Source organism: Corvus brachyrhynchos, unplaced genomic scaffold (genome assembly GCF_000691975.1).
Source record: "Corvus brachyrhynchos isolate BGI_N302 unplaced genomic scaffold, ASM69197v1 scaffold97, whole genome shotgun sequence".
Classification (NCBI taxonomy): Eukaryota; Metazoa; Chordata; class Aves; order Passeriformes; family Corvidae; genus Corvus; species Corvus brachyrhynchos.
The window spans coordinates 2667960-2689417 of NW_008239758.1; the positions used below are offsets into that span (position 1 = coordinate 2667960).

Below are 21458 nucleotides of genomic sequence, written 5' to 3' on the forward strand. Positions count from 1 at the left end.
TGAAACATAGTGCCTTATATTTCAGAAGTTATTTTCATACCTATATACATAAATATAAAATGTGCACAGATTGGAAAAACAGTATGACAGCTTAACTAGAGTTTAAATATGTTCTATGATGGAGAATGTTTCCTTCTTATTGTAAAACACTCATCTTTATCTGTAAATGTTTTTTCTTCATTTTCAGTCTTGTGTATTGTGAACCAAACTCTGTAGAATGTAACAGAAACTCTACATTATATTTGCCGTTAAATCACCAACATTATTTGTTGTAAAGGAAAGCAGCAGACTGAGTCTGACTTTTCAGCTTAAACTTGCTGAAACATTAAGGAATGTTCATTGGGGAACCATTACTAGATTTCCATAGAGGGAGTAAATGTATGCCTAGCACTTTTGACTGAATAGATATTTAAATACTCCAGTTACTTAAATTTGCATGCTGAAGAGAATTCTGGAGCACTGAAAATGACAGTGCTAAAAGTAACTTATATTAACAAATGTATTTTCTTCATGGAGCTTCCATTCACGAACAATAAAATTTAAAACAGGAAGAAAACTGGGGTTTTTTTAATTTTAAAGATTAGTTACCATTATTACTGCACTGTAGTCTACAGAAAATCCAGCACACTTTACTTTGGCCAAAATGAACTACATTAAACCACTGGGACAGATGTAATTTAATACTATCATTTTATGGAGAAGATTGCTTTATTTTGGCTGCTGTCATTCTGGATGTGTGTATATCAAGTTTCTGCGTAATGTAGGGTGAGCTGTTCCAAAAAAATACTAAGCAACACTAATTCTGTTTTACTAACAAATATTTCCCTGTCTCCTACTCACTAATTGTCTTACTCTTTTAAGGGGTTTACTCTTACACAAGTTTACTTCTTTAAAGGGCTGTGTGAGATTGAAAGGGATTGATCACTGGTTTGGAACATATTAACAGTGACAGTTATATAGGGACAAATTCTGTCACAGTTTACACACTGTCCAGACCCATTACTGCATGAGTGAAAATCAGAGCAGTTGGCCCTTGGCCTCTTTGTGAGCAAGAGGACTATTAAAGGTGAAACTCCCTTATCTGTTCTCACTCAGATAATTCTCTAGGTTTCTATTTTTAGGGGTTTTTTAATAAGTATGTGATCATCTGTTCACTCTCGTTATTCCTAGGATGTCTAAATACCTTTCTACATTTAGGCCTTCATGCTCATTATCACTAACATCAAAATGATAGAAAATAAAATAAATGATGGGGCAACAGAGAATCAAGTGAGCTGAATGGCGTGGTTCATAATTTATCAGTTTTTTGACTTGAAAGACCAAAAAGACTCAGTAAATCTAAACCTGAATTTGAGGTGTTTCATATTGAAACATAAACAAGTAGAGAAAAGCACATATTAGTGAAAAGTATCATTTTACTGAAATCTCGCTTTTTCCATTAAAAATCCAAACCAAGGTAACATGATGCAGAGCTACTGATGAGTTCTTATTACAAGAAATCTCTCCATCTAGAGTAACTACACATAAGGCAAGTAATAATAAAAAATCACAACCTTTCTTTGTCAGACTAAATTATATCTCCACTGATATGATTTCCCAGATTAGATTTTCTGCACGCTGGATAGGAAATCTTGTGACTCAAAGATAAAATGGATTTAAGTGGTAGTAATTTCTTTCTTTGTAACCCAAGATTGACTTGCTCCTTATCAGGGAGATCTTTAAATTGTTTCAAACAAAAAGCAGGGGTAGTTAGTAGAGTCTTAGATCAAAAGCAAGGCTAGGTCTGCACAGGGGGGCCAGTTGCCTGCTAGACAAACTGGTGTTACCTTCTGCAGTAAGATACATTCTGGACAGACTTTAGGATTAAGCTTTGCAAAAGGAACAGCCTAAAAAAATACATTTTGAAAACTGTTACTTTTAGATTTTTCCTAGTGCTCCAGCTAATATTGTCTAAAACCTGAAAGCAGCTTCCTTAAGTAATTAATTTACATCAATTTGTTAATGCTTAATTGTTTGTTAGTAAATTATATGTGCTGAGATTCTACTCCTAGTGGTGTGGCTTTGTATTGTTTCAATTATGGATATTCTAAATTATTGTGTTGTATCTTTTTTTTTTTTTTTTTTGGATAAACAACAAAAAATCCCATGTTAATATATCGTGAAACTCAGTGATTCTAAACATCTCCCATGGAAGCACAGCCAACCTGGCACGCATACTTGCCAACAGCTATAAAAGTAGTGTTTGCGTGGATGATATTTGGTCTGGCATTCAAAAGCTGCAATATTTAGTGTTTCTTGACAGATCACCAGGGAGACTTCAAGGTTTTACTCACCTACAGCTACTGCTGCTGTCACGTTACACTCATCCCTCCCCCGTGTTCAGAGGCTGAACAGAGCCAGTGTGTGAAGCAGCGCGGGGTATTGCTGGAAAAACTTCAGGTATTTCCAGCTTCCATCCCAGCTACCCGCACTTAGTGACTTCACTACAGTCAGCAGAAGGGAGCAGTTTTCGTCAGCCACGTCACTGCCAGGTTTAAACAAAGGGACTTTGCACAGGAGGGGCTGACACGGTCACATAATCTCTCCTGATGTCCAGAGAGTAACCTCAGGGAAGGAGGTGGAATGGTAGTGCTGAACTGCTTGAGGTTGCATTACAATGTGCTTATGTCAACACCAATTAACACACGTTTTATGTGGCTCATTTGTCACATTAAAATTGCAAATGATACAGTGACATTTTCTCTAAGGTGTCTAAGAAAAGCTGTAAGTCTGCCTCTCTTCTTTCTTACCAACCAAGATAGTTAAACTGAAAAAGATTCAGGAAAAAGCCACATGGACCGATTGAAGGTACAGAATGACAACCATAAAAGTATGTTAGGACTCTCTGGAAATAATCACTTAAAGGAGAAAGTGACAGAGATCCATCAAATGATGAATGTAATTGATGGAGTGGATGGGAATCAATTGTTTGTTGCCCCTCAAGTGTTTAGAGCCAGCAGGTATGAAATGAAGCTAGTCAGGTACACAATAATAATCAACAAAAGGTGAGAGTTCTTCACCTGACAAGGTGTGGAAGTCCTTGTTCCAGGATGATCTACATGTTAAAATTATGCATGAGTTAAAAGGGAACCTGGACAAATTAATATGTAAGAAATCTGTTGTTGGTAACTAAGGGTGCAGAACTGACATTCAGTCTAGGGAATTCTCTATAAAAATATAAAGTCCTGGGGAAATATGATCTTTACTTGGCCTCTGGTCCATACTAAGAGCTCACTTTCAGTTACAAGATGCAGGACTAGAAGTGGCATTGGTTTGATCCACAGCGACTGCTTTTATCGTCATATATTCTACATTTTTATTCTGACTCAAGTATTTTAATGAGTTTTATCTAGCTGACAGTCCCTTACTTACTCATGGGCACGTGCTCAGGCACATGGCAGCATTTTGGGGCTTGTCCTGGGCAGGGCCAGGAGAGAGACTCAAAGATCCTTGGGGGTCCCTTCCACATCAGGATATTCTGTGATTCTGTGATTCTAGGCACTTCCCTTCTTGGTTAGGTTGTTGGGTTCTTTGGGGTTTTTTTGCAGGGGGATGAGATGAAAGGAAACATCTCCTGATATTTGAGCTTTTTGAATTACTATGTTAAATATATCACTTTGCTTGTTTAATAGCGTAGATGACAGCCTAGGACTTACTGTCTGCATGATAGTTACCGTTCACCTGGTCTAGTTAGTCCTGTTGGAACAACTTCCTGAAACAATAATACAGAAATTCAGAGGGCAGTATGTAGATCTCAGAGTAGGTGAGCTAAGGAAATTTTTAATTTGTCTAAGGAATTTTTTTACAGGGTCATAATGCTACTGTTCAGACCCATCTTAAATATGATTTTAGTATCTTTCTGTTCCACTTTTCATTACCACCATATGAATAGACTTTAAATGCACCCTGTAATCGTTTCCCTGAGATCATACTCTTTACAAAATAAGCTACAATACTGGAAATAGGGAGGTTTTTGAATTCTCATTTCAGCTTTGTGACTGATTCACATGACTTTGAACAAATCATGTAAGTATCTGTGCTGTCTCTAAATTGAAGATAGCAGCCTTATAGGAATGCTTTTAAAGTAAACTATGTAAAATTCTATGAAGATTTAAATCGTGATTTACTACTGTTTCTGAAATACTCCTTTAGGGATGGAAAAGCATGCTAATAAGGATTGGGTGCATAGAACTAGCTATGTTTTGTGGCTGGCTCAAAGTGATCTCTCATATGAATCAGAATGTGTGGGATGCAAGTGGAGTCTGTGTGCAGATGGGGTTTATTCTTCCTCTGTATTTCTCATGGTGCTTCACGAGGAACAAATATCTGCTTTCGCCTAGAACAGTGAGCAGGTCTATTCTAGGACTTCTGCAGAACTCACCAGGGCTAACATTGTTTATTTTATACACATAACAATTGGATCTTAAAGTCTACCAAGGAGTGTCGAGCCCCCTCTGACCTACCAGCCTGACAGGTGCTGCCGTGGTGTCTCCTGGGGTGCAGTCCCCCTAAATGTGGCTGTGAGAATGCTCTGAGTTACTTCTCTGCAGGAACTGTGGTGCCTCCAGAAGCAAGGTGTTCCCTGCCTAGGTATTGTTCAGACAGACATTTGAGATGTTGCCAAATTGTGCAGTGAAATCTGGATCCAAGAAGCTCTGTATTTTTACAGGTCAGGCATACACTGAGAAGATATTAATAGCAGATGTTTCAGACTGTCCCTGCCCTAAAGAGCTTCTGAATGTTGCAAGTTGAATGGAAACAAGGCATTGCTCTGAGATAGGCAAAAGTTATTTCCTTTTATTACATGGTTCTCACAGACTTTTTTCCTTAGAGATCTTTTCTGTGGAAGCCTAAACTCTAAGAACTTGTGTAGTAACATGTGGGTTTTTTCACTTTCTAGTAACGAAGTCACACTATTTATAGCATTATCATGTAAGAATCCCAAGTAGCAATTACTAATTAGAAAGAGGGGGAAGATACTCATTTTACTGAGGAAATGAAGCCATGATGAATTAAAGAGACTTTCCCTGTCTCACAAGAAACTTAATGTGGAGCTAGAAATTGAGCCCAGACCTCCTAAAATTCAGTTCACTGTTTCAGTCATTCATATGACCATCCTTTTCCAAGTATCAAATATGTACACAAGGCTCTCCAGTTTAGTCTTCACATTAGTTTCCAATGAAACTTTGCCCTTTCACTTGTTTTAGCAAGAAGGCAAACACTTGCCCATTTGTCTCAATAGTAAGTAGAAACTGCTCTCTATACAGACGACAATTTCCTCTCCATTCACATGCTTCTCATCCTAGTATTAGAAGGCCAGCCTGTGTCAGCAAGGGCCTGTTTAAATTAGAAACCAAATAATATTTCAGGGATGCCTTGGGCTGTCTTGTGGAGAGGGTTCTTTGCAACCCTTGCCAGTTACAACTTGGTGGTCCTGCCAATCTTTGCTAAGTTTCAAAACAGAAGTTGCTCAAGCTGGAGCAGCGCTGCTCGCCTGGCATACGCAGCTGGGCAGCTGGAGAGCCGGCACCGAGCGAGGCCCGGCGCTCATCCAGGCACAGTTCACTAGACCTTGTAAAGGGACAGGGGAGTGGCACTGTCCTAATTGCTAACATTCCTCCTCTGCAAGACTTCTGATATTTATTTAATAAGCTCAGGCTCATAAAGTCTAAACAATTTAAGCAATCAAGTGGTAGCTGATGTGTATGTGGAGCTAGAGATGCAGCCAGACTAAGTGAAGAGTGACATGCTTAATTTCTGACTTTGCCAAGCTTTATCTGGCAGTTGCAAATGAAGTAATACCTCAGACAGCTGTGCCCAAGAATGGAATATATGTTGTGAGTACCTCAGGAGCTGTACTTCAGGCCAGGTTTGCACAGCCACAGCTCCTACTTGAGTGTGCATGACCTATCTGCCGGCATGGTCTTCTCATCCAGTGAGTAACACTCATAAGCTCCAGTCTGAAAGCTCCTGCCAGTGGCAGCAAAAATTAGGGATGTAGTATTACTGAGTTCTCAGAGGGACAAAAGGCGGGTTCAGCTGAAACATGCAGGCATTCCCACGTGCCAGCAACAGTTGTTTGTAAATAGGCACGCCTTCATATGTAGAAAGGAGGGAGCGTCTAGAGACTGCTGTGTGTGGAGGTTTGTTATCTTCTGTGGAGTTGTTGCTGAGTATTTTAGCATTAAATGGGAAAAAAGCATCATTACATTCATTAGCATTTCATTCAGAATTATTTTTGGCTCATAGTGGAGCAGGGAGATATGGTAACTAGAAGTTAAACTTTCATTGATGGGATGAAGAGATCTGAGCTTCAAACCGGAAATGGGAGTTGAGTGGACATGGGACAGGGAGGAAAAACAAATTTTGATGAACCTGGGAGATGGTTTTTGTTGAAAAGAAAGAGCACCAAAATGCATGACGTTTCTATACTTTCTCAAGAAAAATAAAAGAAACGTTATTTCAGCTCAGCTTTAACATACACAAAGGAAAGGCAGTGCTGAAAAGGAGACTCTTTTTGCTGATTGTACTTTCGATGTTCTCTCATTAGTGGTCTTTTTCTAGTAAGAGATCATTTACCATGTTTGATTCAAAGAGGTCCACTCTGCATAGTTTTAGAGTAACCTTGTTAATGTTCCTTTGATAACTTGTGCTTATCAGCCTAAGGCTTATTGGCCATAACTGCATTGTGAGCTGAGTATTGGTTGGTTGTGCATTTGCAAACAGTTCAGCCTGATTACATTCATCTAAGCACCAATTTTACAGCTGTGTCAGTGGGGCCATTACAGAACTTGAGCAAGCAAGCAGGCAGGCACCCTGCACATACCTCTCTCAGCATTGTGATTTACTGCCTCTATCTGCTGCCTTTTACAGCTGTGTGCTGGCTAATGTCCCTGTCTCGTTGGTTAGCTTGTTTCAGCCCCATAATGCTACATCCTTAGTGTGGAATCTGAATCTGACTTTGCCACCAGACTGGAAAACAGCCTGTGGCTTTTCTAAAGTTCTTTTCCCATCTTCCCTCTGGTTACCTTGTGCTTAGAAAAACAAACTGGTAGGGGTCATAACAGGTGGACACAAATACTTTCCTTTTGACCCACTTCTTTTTGACTAGTCTGTGTTCTTTGACCATTTTCCGAGGCTTCTCTTGTGTTTTGTTTTGACTTGGCCTGATAGCTGAAAGTTTTACTGTTAGTTATTATTTTTGACAGTTATGACAGTGATATTCCACCCTCCCATAGTATCCTCTGACCTGCAGGTATTAGAATGCACAAAGATATGCCTAAAATGTCACAAAGGAATGCACATCACATATAGTTATGAATTAGTTCAGATAAACAGAGTACAGTATATCAAGGAGAAATGACAAGCATCACTGACTTGAATATCTACAGTGAGAAACAGTTTTGGAGTAATTTCTGATTATGGAGTTGGTACATTAAAACAATATGGAGTAATAACTTGCCATTTTTCACTAAGCTACTGAGATTCACATGTAGATGGATTGAACTAATTAAATCAACAAAATATTGGCTATTGGGATGGAAGGGTTTGAAGTGCACAAGGAAGGTGGGAGGACACTAAACAACAGTTAAGTGTCTTAACAAGAATACTCTGGAAAGCATTTGGCTATGGTGGGTCCTCTCGAGGCTGAGTAGTTGGTTCTTTTTTGCTTCAGAACAAAAGGGAAAAGGGGCCACGTGGCGTCTTGGTTGATACCAGCTTACACTGTTTGATGTGTAAGAGATAATGGTTTCAGAACTCTTGTCATTATTTCATTTTTTTCACCACTAATTAATATGTAAACAGAATGAAATTACCATTCTTAACCATGGCTGAAGGTTCACATATTAATATTTTTCCAGGTGGAACTCGCAGAAATTTGCACAAAGAGCGAACGTTACATTGGCACAGAAGGTGGAGGAATGGACCAGTCAATCTCTTTTTTGGCAGAGGAAGGAACTGTATGTGGATCTTTGTAATCTAAACTAACAATGTAATGTTAATTTATGCAAGCAAAAAATGCCTTCATTGGTATCTAGCAGAAAAACAAGACAAGAAACTGGAACTCCTTAGTAAGCAGTATAAGCACCATTAGTACACAACAAATGAATCAGGAATTAAATTTATGAACTTGGGTACAATCAAGTAGGACAAGTTTGAATGAATAAGATGAGGAAAATTAGAAATAGCAAGGAGGAAGGAAAAGATGTGGGAAAAGATGTACTCTAGAAGAGCACCAGGTTCCACTATTTGACTAATTCATGCTGAACTTAGAATGTTTCCCATATAATGAAAGCTGAATGGTCGGCATGCCTTGTATTCAGTGCAAATGGGATAATTATTACAAAAATGCTTTCTTGAAACTTCTTATAACCAAACAGTTCTAGGAAGTTTTGCCAGGTTCAGTTACAAAGACAATGGAGACTTTTTTTTTCACCAGTTTTGCTAATTCCAGACAATTCTGTGGCTGGATTTTGATGTAGAAGGCATTTAGCAGTCTTAAACGTGGTGACAGAAGGTGAACTAGCTGTGATAAACAGGACCTGCCAAGTTATGCATGAGTGCTTGCAGTGGAATTTACAGTGAGGTTCATCCACTGTCCCAGAAGGTGCACAGGACTGCAACTGTTCAAACCTCAGACCTGTCCAAATACTTTCATTGGAATTAATGTAGTGTTTCATGACAACCTTTACTTTCCTTATAATTGTGGCATTATATCTCTACAGCTTTTGTTCCTTTTCGATGAGCTTACTCAGACAAAAACTATTGCTTAGAATTACACCAAACATTTAATGCCATCATGAGACACATGTATTTGCAATTTCACATCACTTGTACCTACTCTACACCTTTCCTTCATGTTTATACTGTTAGTAGTAAAAACACAGCTACATGAATAAGGAAAAAAGGAAGCAGCATATTTTCCTGCCATACACAGAGATGATCATGTAAGTGGAAGCCTTTCTGATATATAGCTGTGGTAACCAAAAAGACAAAGAAAATATTGAAAAAGATGAGAAAAGAAATTGTGAACAAACCAGAAAATACCCTTGCTTCAGTGTACTTGCAGCTGAATGCAGCTCTAGCCTCCCACCTCAAAAAGACAAGAAAAGTACAGTACAGGACACTGAGGTTTATAAAAGCTATTTTTTTTATATGAGCATTGACTGAATAATTTAAAACTTTTCAGCTTGGAAAACAAGCTTTGAGGGCGATACTTTGAAGCTTTATAAATTCCCTAAAGGAGTAAAGAGAAGGTAAATGTTGAATTCAATCTTTTTCATAACTGAAGAACTAATAGAAACACAATGACATTAGCAAGCAGCTTGTAAAAAACAAACAAGGATGTTTGGGTTTTTTTCCAAGACATTCATTGTTAAATTGAGAAATACCGTACATTGTGGAAGGCAGAAGTTTTAAAAGGACTCAAAAAAGACCTTTTTGGATACACTAATAGAGTATTAACCTATATGTGGCTATTCAACATATAGTCAGATGTTTCTTCCAGTGTAAGTATAACCATTGTGATCTTTGCTTATGGGAATCTGGAAAAATATACCCCAAGAAAAGATTGCTTTGTACATGTTCTATTTTTATATTCCCCCTAAATAGCCATTTATGGCTACTGTCAGAGTCAGGACACTAGACCAGCTTAGTGGTACGTTCTAGTCTAATGTAGCAGATCTTAAAGGGTATATTTAAATGTAAGCAAGTCTGTCTGTCTTGATAGTAATTCTGTGATGGGGTCCAAAATCTCAATGGCAGGGAGTAACACACATGCTGTACATAATGTACAAGGAGATTTGTCATTGTTTATTTAGCACTCTAGCTGCTCAAGGAACTCTCTGGGGGTGAACAATGCCAAAACCAGTAAGACGTCCCTGCTTGCAGTGTTACAGTCTATTCTAAGAAGCCAAAGCAGGGCACATGATTTACAACTTATCCCAGTGAAAAACCAGATGTGAATTTAATCTTTTGATTACATTACATCCTGAATTATTTAATTAATGGATGCCTAACTTATTCCATGTAAAGGTCACAAATGCTGGGAACATCATACACAGCTTGTGTAAGCATGTGTGAGGCAAGGCAGTCTCTTATGTCAGAAAGGAGGAAACAGCAACTACATCCTTATATATAGTTTTATTTAGTTTCTTTGTTTGATTGTACCATGATCACTGTCTCAAATGAGTCCTAAAATGTTGGTACTATACTGTACCTCAGTGAATCTTGCTGTACTGCAAAACCAGAAGACTGAGGGGGAGATGGACATTGATGAAGGGGCAGGGAATGCGAAGCCCCTTTTTTCTAGTGGCACACACATTAGCTTCAGCCAGGCCTGGTACTTCTCTGCAGATCAAAGTGAAACTGTTGTCTTAAACAGGCAAGAAAAATAGGTTGGGTGGAGTTCTGTGAAATGCTGAAAAAACCCAAAGACTTAATGGAAACATTTTAAAATCCAGCTACAGGGAAAGGTTTGAAATGTATGTGTAACTTGACCAATGAGGTTAAACCTCTTTTCTTGCTGTTTCATGTCAGTTTTCCTTCCTGAACTGTCCCTGGATTTTCAAGAGAAAAAACATGCAAATTTGCATTTGATTTATAGAACTAAGTGCACTGTTAGCTAGTAGTAAATTAAAACTAACCATTCATTTTTCTTTCAATAGGCCAAGTTGATAGAGTTCAGTCCACTGAGGGCAACTGATGTTAGACTTCCAAGTGGAGCAACGTTTGTTATTGCTAACAGTTGTGTTGAAATGAATAAAGCAGCAACTTCTCATTACAATATTAGGGTAATGGAGTGTCGGCTGGCTACAAAGGTAACACATGGCTTATGTCAAACTCTAATGAAACCTTCATCTAAATATGTGCTTTCTTCCACTTCTGACCAATTGTGTCTTTAACACCTGGCTAGGTGCTACTCTTTGTATAATTTTTCTTTCCAGAACCAGACACTTCCATCTGCAGGAGCAGAACTCCTGCTGAGCTTAATGGAACTGAAAGGACTGTGTCCTTATATAGAAGATTATATAGAAGATTGAGTTCTATTAAATTTGTTTTGGATTATATTTTGTTAGAGGAAATAAGTCTATTTTTCAGAAAAAGAATATTCCCAGTTAATACGATAGACTGTTTCTAATTAAAGCTGAATAATGACAAATAATGGAAAGCAACCAGCATGGCCACATGTTTATATGTATATATGGCAATAGATGTGTATTTTCTAGGATTTAGAGAACATCCAAGCTAGTAGTTGGAGGCCTGGAAGTAATATTAGAAATGCTGAATAGCAGCATGTATGTCAGTGTAAAGTTTAAGAACAGGCTTGAGTCAAACCCCAACATTTAGGTTGTACTGCCAGTTTACAGTTTGAAATTATCTCTGAAACGTATGGAAATTGAACAGGGGAAATCTAAGTTCTGCTTTAATTCTGGATTCTGTATGTTCAGGAATATGTAGAGGTAGGGTTTGATTTGAGTTTTTATGGGAAGACAGTACATTTTTCTTTGATAAGAGTAAATGATGAGCAAGCATAAAGATTCACTGCATTTATACCCAACATAGGGCGCTCTGTGAAAGAACAGAATGTGGGTCACAAAGTCTAGAAGAAAGCTTTGAAAAATGCAGCGTGGAACTTCTTGCCACAGAACATTTGATCAATATGCAAAAGTACTTTGAACATCCGTTGGCATCATGATTCTATAAAAAATAATTTCTTACAAGTTTTAGTTGGTGCCAAAAAAGTAGTTGAAGAGATGATCAGACACTGACAAACTGTATTATAAAATAATTTGCTGAGATATTTTTTGAGGAGGGAAGCTAAACTTTGGATTACTTTTAAAATGTGCTTTAAAAGTATAAAAGTATAAAAGAAATAGTTGCATTTCAGTTGTGTATAAGACATGGTAAAACAAATAGCACCAATGACCACAGTTAAAGCTGTTGTCACTGATGTTAATAAGAAGATTCTTTAGCCATTAAGAAAAGGAAGATAAGAACCAGTCTATTTGTTAGTTCTGTTATAACTGATAAATCTATAATTTGGGATTGATAATTGACAGAATACGTATTTTTAAGGAAGGGCTTCTTTTGGAAATTCTTTTTTTTTTGCATAAGGAATAGAGAGCCTTCACAGATAATCTGTTCTAAAAGTCACTGTACAACAAGTGCATTAAGCTGTGAGAGCTTTTGAAGTTACTGTTCCATACACCAGACTCTGTGAATTGAATCACAGTTTTCTAAATGACTTTAAATTATTAGTCCTGTGCAGTAAACTGAAGAGGTAGTAAGGAAACATCTTTTTTTTTACATTCCTGTTAGCTATGATGCAATCTCTAAAAATGTACTTTTAGCAGATGCTTGATTGTAAGGAGACTAACAACATACACCTGTCTGTTTTTACACATATGCTACCCAGATGGAAAGCTGCACACACTATAAAAATACATTTAGGAAGAGGTCACAGTGGGGTGAAGGAGGGCAGGTATGTAAGTGGAAACAGGGAAGTCTTTTAAGCACCATTAAGCTAATGGAACTATGAACTAACATGCTGGGCCTTGCAATAGTGCTTTAAAAGAAATTCTCATTGTAAGTGCCTTAGGATAGGCTTTTCCCCCCTCTTCTGCTTTAGGTAATTCTAGAATTTCATACTGCTTGCAGAAATCTCTGTTGGTAAAGATGCCAACACAACTTGTTCCTGCTGGCATTAGTGTAGAACATTTTGGTATCAGTCTGTCCTACGGCAAGTGAGCTCTTGATTACCCTGGCAAATTATCTTTCTTAGATTCTGTTCCTTTCCCTTCCCTCTAGACAGTCATTGTTTTGCTTTTTTCTTTCCCTTTCTCTGTTGTAGCAGCCTCTGAGTGCTCTCCTGTGCTCCATTACAATGTGTTCAGACGCTTGCGTTCTGCAGAGCACTCGCACTTCTGAAGGGAGTGGAGTTGTCCCTCATCGTTCCGAGCTCTGACCTGCTCACCGTGCTCCCCCTGCTTCAGCATCAGTGTCGTGTGGGGCCAGCAGTGTCTGCAGCTGCAGAGCCATGAGCAGCTCATGGGCACAGATGCTCAGATGGCTTTATAGAAATGTAGTGTGCAAGGAAGTGATGCTGCTGTACAAGTATTCCTGGACGCACTCCTAGTCAGACTTTCTTTTATTTATATTTGTCCCATCATTTACCAAGTACGTTTTCCTCTCAGTTATTTACAGTTCTCCAGTGTGCCTATGTTGAACAATAAAGAAGAATAAAGCCCACAGATTCTATATCCTGGCAGTTAAGAGCCAGCTGCTCGATGTCCACATATTTAATCCATCTAGTCAGAGATCATCAAGGAAATACCCAACTGTGGGAGCAGTATTGGGATTACTTTTTGTACATTAAAGAGATGGGATTTTTTTCCCCATTTCTGTCCCATGTCCATTACAATTTGAGCTGCTGCAGCTAGACTGTTTTCAAAAACCATTTCTGTTTGCCCATAATATTTTTCCCAGTGCTGTTAGAATCAAAACTTTGCTATAAGCAGGATAGACCTTTCCAGCAAAGCCATGCCCACTGGCCCAACGGGGTCAGTTTCCATTTGACCTGTAAAACCCCAGTGTCATCAGCTTGCCTGAAATACAGCATCTCCCTTGAAGTACAGAAATGGGAACAGATGTGACAATGCATGTGGCATATTTCTGCAGGGGATTATTTATTAAAAAAGGAAGTACAAAAATTTTTGTTGCCTTATAGAATATTGTTTTTAAATTCTGTTTAACTTCTCATAATAAAGTACAGGGGATGCTGAATATTGGGATTAAAGCATGAGAAAAATAATTTCCATTCATTTAGCACCTTGAAACAGATCAAAAGCATGTCATAAACATGCACCAACATACAACATATTTAAGTAAAACGAAGCAGTAAGTTTTATTCTAACTTATCAGTAAGTAAGCTAAAATACAATTACATAAAGGCTGTGGAGTTTTAGGTACTCATAGTCTTTGAAAAGGAGGCCAGAAGTGACTCAACCAATATTTTACAAAAAAAATTCTCTCACCCTGATTTCTGCATTATGCACTAAACAGTTCTGCTTCTTTCTCTACCACTGAACATATAAAATTGTGTTTTAATGACAGCAGAGTTATGTGATTAGGATTTTGTTTGTTTTGCTCTGCTGAGCCTCACACAAATCCCAGCAAGTCACTAGATGGCACCAAAAGTAGTTAATTTTTAGATACTGCAATAAAGCAAAACTGGAAGAGCCCCTGCAAAAGCACTGTTGGAGGAGAGTGAGAATCCACACCAGATAGCTGGGCAGCAGATCTGCTTAAATTTCATCCTGTAACTTTGCACAAAAGAAGGCAAATACTTTTCAGACACGTATGCAAATCCCATGACTTTTTTAACCCAGGAAATTAAATGGCTTTGCTGAATCAAGACATAAATGATTTCAAACCAATCTCCATCAAACCCAGTGCTTATTAAAAAGAATGAAACACCCTGGGTGAAATCTTGGCCCTTTTAATGAGAGGTTCGAATGCTGATTTGTATAGATAAATGATTTCATTCCCTGGTCTTGCTGCACTGGTTTGAAACTCTTTCCAAACATACAGCTTGATTTAGAAGTTTTAAACTCACTTGAAATGGTGCAGCACTGGAGATACACCACATGCCTATGAACACAGTACAGTGACACTCGTGTGTTCCTGCTAACCTTTGTTTTACTTTGTAATCTGTTGAAATTACAGTTGGTATGTCAATGACCACTGACTATTCTTCTATAATTCATGACATCAAAATATATCACCTTATGAGGAAAGCTGCTTTACCACTTTCATTAGACACATGGGAGCATCAACATATTGCAGCCTTCCAGAAAAAAGCCTGTTGGACATCCTGCCTTTCAGGATTCTGGTGTGTTGAAGTAACTTGTCAAAACATCACAAGATACACAAAGCATGGTACCATTGCCAGGAGAGGGCAAAGCAGGTCCACCTATAACTAATGAATATCACAGCAGCCATATGGGAATAGAATAGATTCTGATCAACATCGTAACGTTCCTGTAAAGGCTCAAAAGTTCCTTTAAATTGGTAGTAAAAAGAAGGTACTTAAAATTTACTTAAAACTCCAGAGATTGAGAAAGGTTACAGTTATTCTCCCCACAAATTTTATGATCATATTTTTAAGGCTATTACAAGAAAAGATTTTAATGACAGCCTCAGATGTTCACCAGAAAATTCCAGGAGCATATTGGAAATGTCAAACTGAAATGGTAGAGCAAATACTAATAGTATGGAAATAGATTTTTTAAGGACTTTTAGTGTTACAACATCATAGCACTTGTATAAACAGTTGTCCAGATGGGATTGTAAAAGTCTAGTAAGTGCTTGAAGTAACAAAGTCTGTGGAAGAGGATAAATCACTAACTTGATACCACACAAATAATGCCAGTAGGGCTTTTACAGACAGTATCTGATTTGAGGGAAGAATATGTGTCATTCACAGACCTTTATAATAAATATAATTGTTGACTGCTCTGTACTGATAGAAAGTAGGTTCTGATGGTTCCCAATTAAGAAGTGAAAAGAGAAAATGGGCCTTAAAGATACTTATGGACAACTAATAGTTTTAAACAGAAAAGAACAATATTTTCTATTTTCTTTTTTTTTAATTTTAGCTTCTCTCAAAGTCAAAAGGCTTGGAGTGGAAAAAAATGTTGAGACTCCACGATGTGCAAACCAAGCTAGGAGTTAGCCTAGAGGAAATGCTGACCATTGTCGAGGAGGTATTACATCCTGAGCCTTACAGTGCAGAGGAAATTTGTAAATGCCTGGGAATTACCCTGGAGGAGCTCCGCTCTCAGATCCTTAGTCAAAACATGCAAGATGGTGAGCATATATGAAATGGGGGGGTTTACTGTACAATGTTTGTGTTATATAAAAAGTTTATGTATTAATAAGTAGTGCAAGTGGAAGTCTTGCCAGAATACTTGCCTAAATCTTGGTTGGGAAGTGAAAGAATTGATAACAGCATCAGTTGGTATTTTCATTCTAACTTTTGACTTAAAATAGAGCAAACTTTGATTTTGATTGAACTGTTTCCAAAATTATGGAAGTAGCAGATCACTTAACTGGTGTTCAAGACTAGCATAGATGAGCCTGTGTTTCTGTTTTTAACTGATAAATACATGATCACTTCCTAAAAAAGGCACTGGGCAGCAAGTCTTGATCTCTCCTGAGAAAGTTTCTGTCACTGTCAATATTGCTTTTTTTTTTTAGGAAGATGTTGGTGGAGATGAACAATTCACTATCTAAAGTATTTCCCATGTATTATTGTTTAGGATTATACCGTGTAGTCATGAGCATTGTCACGTGTATCCTGGATGCATATAGTAGGGTTGCTAATAATACCAAATAGAGAATTTATGAAATAATTTGTTTGCTTTCATAACAGGTTTCCAATTGAGATCAGAATTTCTATAAGAACTACATAGAATCCTTCTTCCTTCTTTCCATTCTGTAGCCTTAATACCTGTATTCTTTTGGAGCCAAGTTACATCCTTGCCAGTCCTTCCCAAGACTGCTTTCAGGAATGTATACATTCTATGTGTATAGATCTGTAATGTATCTATCTATACTGACACTTACTTAAATAATCCGTCCATCTGGAGTGATTGTAAATTTTATATATTGACCAAGGAGCAGGTCCTGAATCTTTAACCTGTTTTGCATCCCAGTGGTATCAGGCAGTATGAGATGCTCTTATTGTCTAACTACACTGCCAGAGGATACCAGGATGGAATAAGATATCTCAAGCCAGCTCCTATCTCCATAGAAAGAGTTTTGATAACTTTGTACTGTCTGTACATGAGGAATATATGAACCATGTACCTGCATTCTGCAGCATTTTCATGGGAAACTGCAGGGTTGTAAATCTCTTACATTGTCCCTGTACTTCCCCCTTCATGAAGCAAAGCAAGACTATTAACTTACAGATGTTTACACTCCTTACACTTGGTTTATAAAACAAAATTCTACAGTTCTGCAGAACTGAGTTGTTTATACAGGTTATCTTGATTTTTTTTCCAAAAAGAAATCTAGATGAAAAATTTAGACATAAAAGCTATAGAAGAAACCCAAAGGAAATTTTATACTGTAGCTCTGAATACCATTTGCAGATGTTTGCTGAACAGAATCTCTTAAACTTGCATGACCGTGATTTCATTTGATAAGACCAATTAAAAAGGATTATGCTGAAAGCCTCTTTGCATGTACAATATAAAATTAAATAACAGATTTCTGTAAAACTTATGCAGAAGAAACAAGACAGACACAGAAAGAATCTGAATCTGCTGGTTTTGTTACACACTATGCAAATTACGCATTTTGTTGGCTTTGGAACACCAGGGGCTGTTTGAAGAAAACATTTTTCTTACTTCCCCTCTACTTTCCCACTCTGTTTTAATGACAATGCCTGGCTTCTTCATGTGAGAGAGAGAAAACATACTGTCAAATAAGTAACCTCTGCAGAGAATTTCAGAGCCTCATTGAATTTCTTTGTTCAACATGAAGAACAAACCACAACATTTAGGGGATCTTTTCATGCCCAGGGATCATTACAAATATTATTTTGTACTGGCATTGTGTCTCATGGTTAAGGACCTAAAAGTGCTCTGTACATACTGGTTTAGCCCTAAGTCTAGCTTCCCCTCCTCTACTCCTCCAGTGACTGTACTGTATACTTACATGAAGTTTTATCAGTGTGTAAGGATGACCAGATAAAAACTCCAAATCTCAAAGGAACATGGTATGGACTGGCTTTGGTCAAGTCCCAGGCCAGGTCTGGAAGCACACAGCCACTCTGCATCCCTTTTACAGGCGATTACTCAAGGATTTCTGCAGTTCCCCACTGCACAGTCCATTCATTCCCCACGTTTGGAGAAGTACAGATGGTTTATAAAGCCTCTCTAAACTTCTTGCAGTTGTTCCTTGGCCAACTCAAAATCCTGAGTTTAAAGCTCCCTTGCAAATGTTTACACACGGATTGCACTTGTGGCTTCTGAACATCTCTAGAAAAATAATATTTATTACTTTCTAAGATGCATTGTGCCATAATTTTGGCTTGGACTCGAGTGCTTCACAGAACATGTAGTGTGTGGTGATTGTGGGACATTAAGTATTTATAAGCTTCACCACAAAAGGATATTCTCCTGTAAAACATGTATTCCTTTAACCATGAAATGTTTTTTCTTCTTAAATGAGGTATTTTTTAAACCCATTTTTCCTTTTCATGTATAAAATTTTAATCTAATTCTGAAATTTAAACCTGAAAATGAAGTCACTATGGGACAAGCAGACATCCATTTGCTGTGTGGATTTGGCTGTTTAACTCCTATTTGTCCCCTGGAAAGAGAATTGTAAATCTGTGCTGCGAATCCACGAGTGGTGCTTGAACAGCCGCTCATGGGCGTTGATGGTGATCTCAGTGCAGGAGCAGCTTCCACACTCCCTGCACTGCAGGTGTAGGTGTAGGCAGGTGTGGGTGAGGGGGGTCTTGGGTGTTTTGTCAGGCGGCTCTGGGGTACAAAAAGCTCTCTCTGTGCATCAGTAGATGCCCTGTGTGACCAGAAGTTACACCTCCAAACCGATAGACCTGAGAGCACTTTCCAGTTCAAGGGTCCAGGTTCCTAGTTCAGCCTCACCCTGATCCATGTCATGGAGAAATTTTGGGACATACCAAACAAACAGAGATGTGGCTGCTCCAGGCAGATCCCATACCTGGAGGATGGAGGCTTTTGGGGTGTGCCACAGGTAGGCACAGACACTGAAGAGTCTAGGTTAGTTGCAAAAGCCTTGTTAAAGCCATCATTCCTCTGGAGGAAAAATCACTTTAAACCAGTAGTTATCACAATCTCAAAACAGGTGTCTGCTAAATGTGTCACCGAATCCAGCGGTGACTCGTCCCCTGGTTTACTTTCAGAGCCAGATTGCAAACAGTTACTTGAGCAGTCCCAGGAGAGTAACTGTTCCCCACTTCAAGTAAGGGGTTCACAATCTGGCTCAAATTAAAGCCATCTGGCAGCATTTTCTTATATACATTATGAGCCAGAAACCTTCAACCTCATCATGTTCAATCAGCAGGATGCCTAACAGAGAAGGGCACTATTCCACGTGGGTAATGGTGCTAGAAACTGTCCCCTACGCGATTGCGCGTCCGTGAGCTTTTCCGGTTGTAAATTTCTAACAGTCCCATCAGCCATGTGCAGCTCATTAATCTACAGTGAAATGTATCTTTAGAAGCTGCCAAAGCAACTAGAAAAAAATATATAGCCTGGAGAGGTTGGTGTTTAGCTAAAGGTCAGATAGAATTGTGCAGGAAGCCTCTAAAGAAAGGAATCTGCTGAAGTTGAAGTTGTAACAAATAATATGAGTTGCTGAGAAGCCACAACGTTTACTTATACAGGAAAAAAAAATATCCTTTAAATGGACTGGACAGGTTTGCACAATTTTTGTAAAGCTAAAATTAAAAATATGACCATACAGTTGAAAATCCACAGTAAACGTTTCTGTTATATTTAGTTAACCCACAATTATTTGGGACTAATAGCCCAGATTTTTGTTTGTTTAGAGATTTTATATGGATTTTGGACAAGCTTTCATTAACATTAATCTGCTGGGTCACAGCAACTTGGAAGGTTCTTGCAGGTTCTTGCTGCAGTGCAATCTATTAGTGCCCTGGAAAGTGGCACCATTCTTTCAAGGGCATTTAGTGGTTTGTAAGTGGTTTGAATGTACCAGTTCATGGGTGACCTGACAGAAATCCTCTGCAGGAGCAAAGCTCAGAGAACTCAGAAGTAAGTTGAAGTGGGAGAAAACAGGCCTTTATTATAGTTTAGTGGATTAGGAAAGTATATTTACATTTTCAGTCGAATTAATTACCTAATTCCATACATTATAGTAGATTTAAGGATCCACAGATTTAAGAATCTGGCATTGGTTCCCTAAACCCTGCTTTTTATGCTCTCCTTTGAGCACCACAGAGGGTGAGACCATGTAACCCAGCTCTGTGCAGCCCTGCAAGGGTTTCTTTGAGGGCTTTATCTTTTCCTCTTTCAGAGCACTCCAGCCTTGGCTCAGATATAAACTAATCAGGTGTGGACCCTCTGGTTTTGTTTCTTTTAACTGTGACAGAGCATGGCTTAGGAAATTGGCAGAGCCAATATACAAGCTGTGATGTAGCAAACAGATTCCAATATAGATGTAACTTTTGGAAATATCATCTGTATTCTATCTTCAGTTAGGTAGAGAGGGTTTGTTTGGACTACCCATCCAAACAGAAGAGATACAAGAAGGTTTCTGTATTATCAGAGGCTGTGTTTTGTGTTGAAAGCTGAAAATATATGAATCATTCCATTATTTTAGAATAAGACTTAAGAGAGTACCAAGCTGTTTGCTGCCCTGAAGATAATTTTGCCTGAGAAGAAAAGCAAGCTGTAACAAAAATTGTTAAACACAAACATAATTTTTTGGAAATAAAATGCTGCCCATAACAGACCAATAGCTAATGTCAGGATCCCAACCTTTAACCGATACTAATTTGGTAAAGGTCCCCAAAGGAGCCAGCAGATAGCACACAGCCACTCTCTGCTGCCTGCCAGGAGCCTGTTCCCAGTGAGAGGAGGCTGGAGCAAGGTAGCAAATTCCCCCTCCACCGAGAGGCTCTCCTGGGAGCCAGCACTGCCCAGGACACAGCTCAGGGCCCCTGGCTGGCAGCCAGAGCCGAGCACCCATTCTGGGTGCCAATTCCTACCATGGCAAGCACAACACAGCCCCAGAGGTTTGAAGGTAATCTGGCCAGTAGAGCATTGCTCTACCAAAGGGTGGTCTCCGAATCAATCACAGCCTTTGGCAAGTCTGTGGCCCGACAATTGAAACCAGACATGTTTTCAGTTCATTCTTTGGGTTACTACTGTTCGATGGTGATTTACAAGAGAGGGTGAGCTATGGCAATCTCTCACGCAACTTTAGATATTCCCTAAACGAATGCACATTTAGAAATCTCCTTGCTCTCAAACAATGCTTCATAAGAAAAGAATATTTAAAGAGAAACCATCCTTAAAAACAGGCCAAGCTGCCTTTCTTCAGCGTTCAAAAGTACTGAGGCACCACTTTGCAAAACACAGGGAAACTAACTCCAGCAGCAACAAAATCAGAAACCAAAATATGCTCTTCCTGTGTGATATTCTCAAGTCCATGTTTCTGGGGGGCACCCAATTTTCTCATTTCTGTCCTAGTTTGAAATGCTTTCAGAAGGCCTGTTCACAAGACAAACAGCACAGGGTTTCTCAGTAGCAGGCTGTATTGAATTACAAAATAAATAGGAGCAGAAGCAGTATCAGCAGTAGCAGAACATTGCTATGTTAAATGTTTCTGTCTCA

The 21458-nt window shown here is 38.6% G+C and overlaps 1 protein-coding gene across 2 annotated transcripts in view; it reads left to right on the plus strand.

Annotated features, from left to right (window-relative positions):
- GALK2 (galactokinase 2) overlaps positions 1-21458 on the plus strand; it is a 44896-nt gene that overhangs the window by 14229 nt on the left and 9209 nt on the right. Inside the window, exons 5-7 of one of the 2 annotated variants that reach the window (XM_008640039.2) lie at positions 7902-8000; positions 10707-10859; positions 15699-15909. In XM_008640039.2, the coding sequence (XP_008638261.1) occupies positions 7902-8000; positions 10707-10859; positions 15699-15909 (463 nt within the window). The remainder of the gene's footprint in view (positions 1-7901; positions 8001-10706; positions 10860-15698; positions 15910-21458) is intronic. The other variant, XM_017742713.1, reaches the window with a different exon arrangement.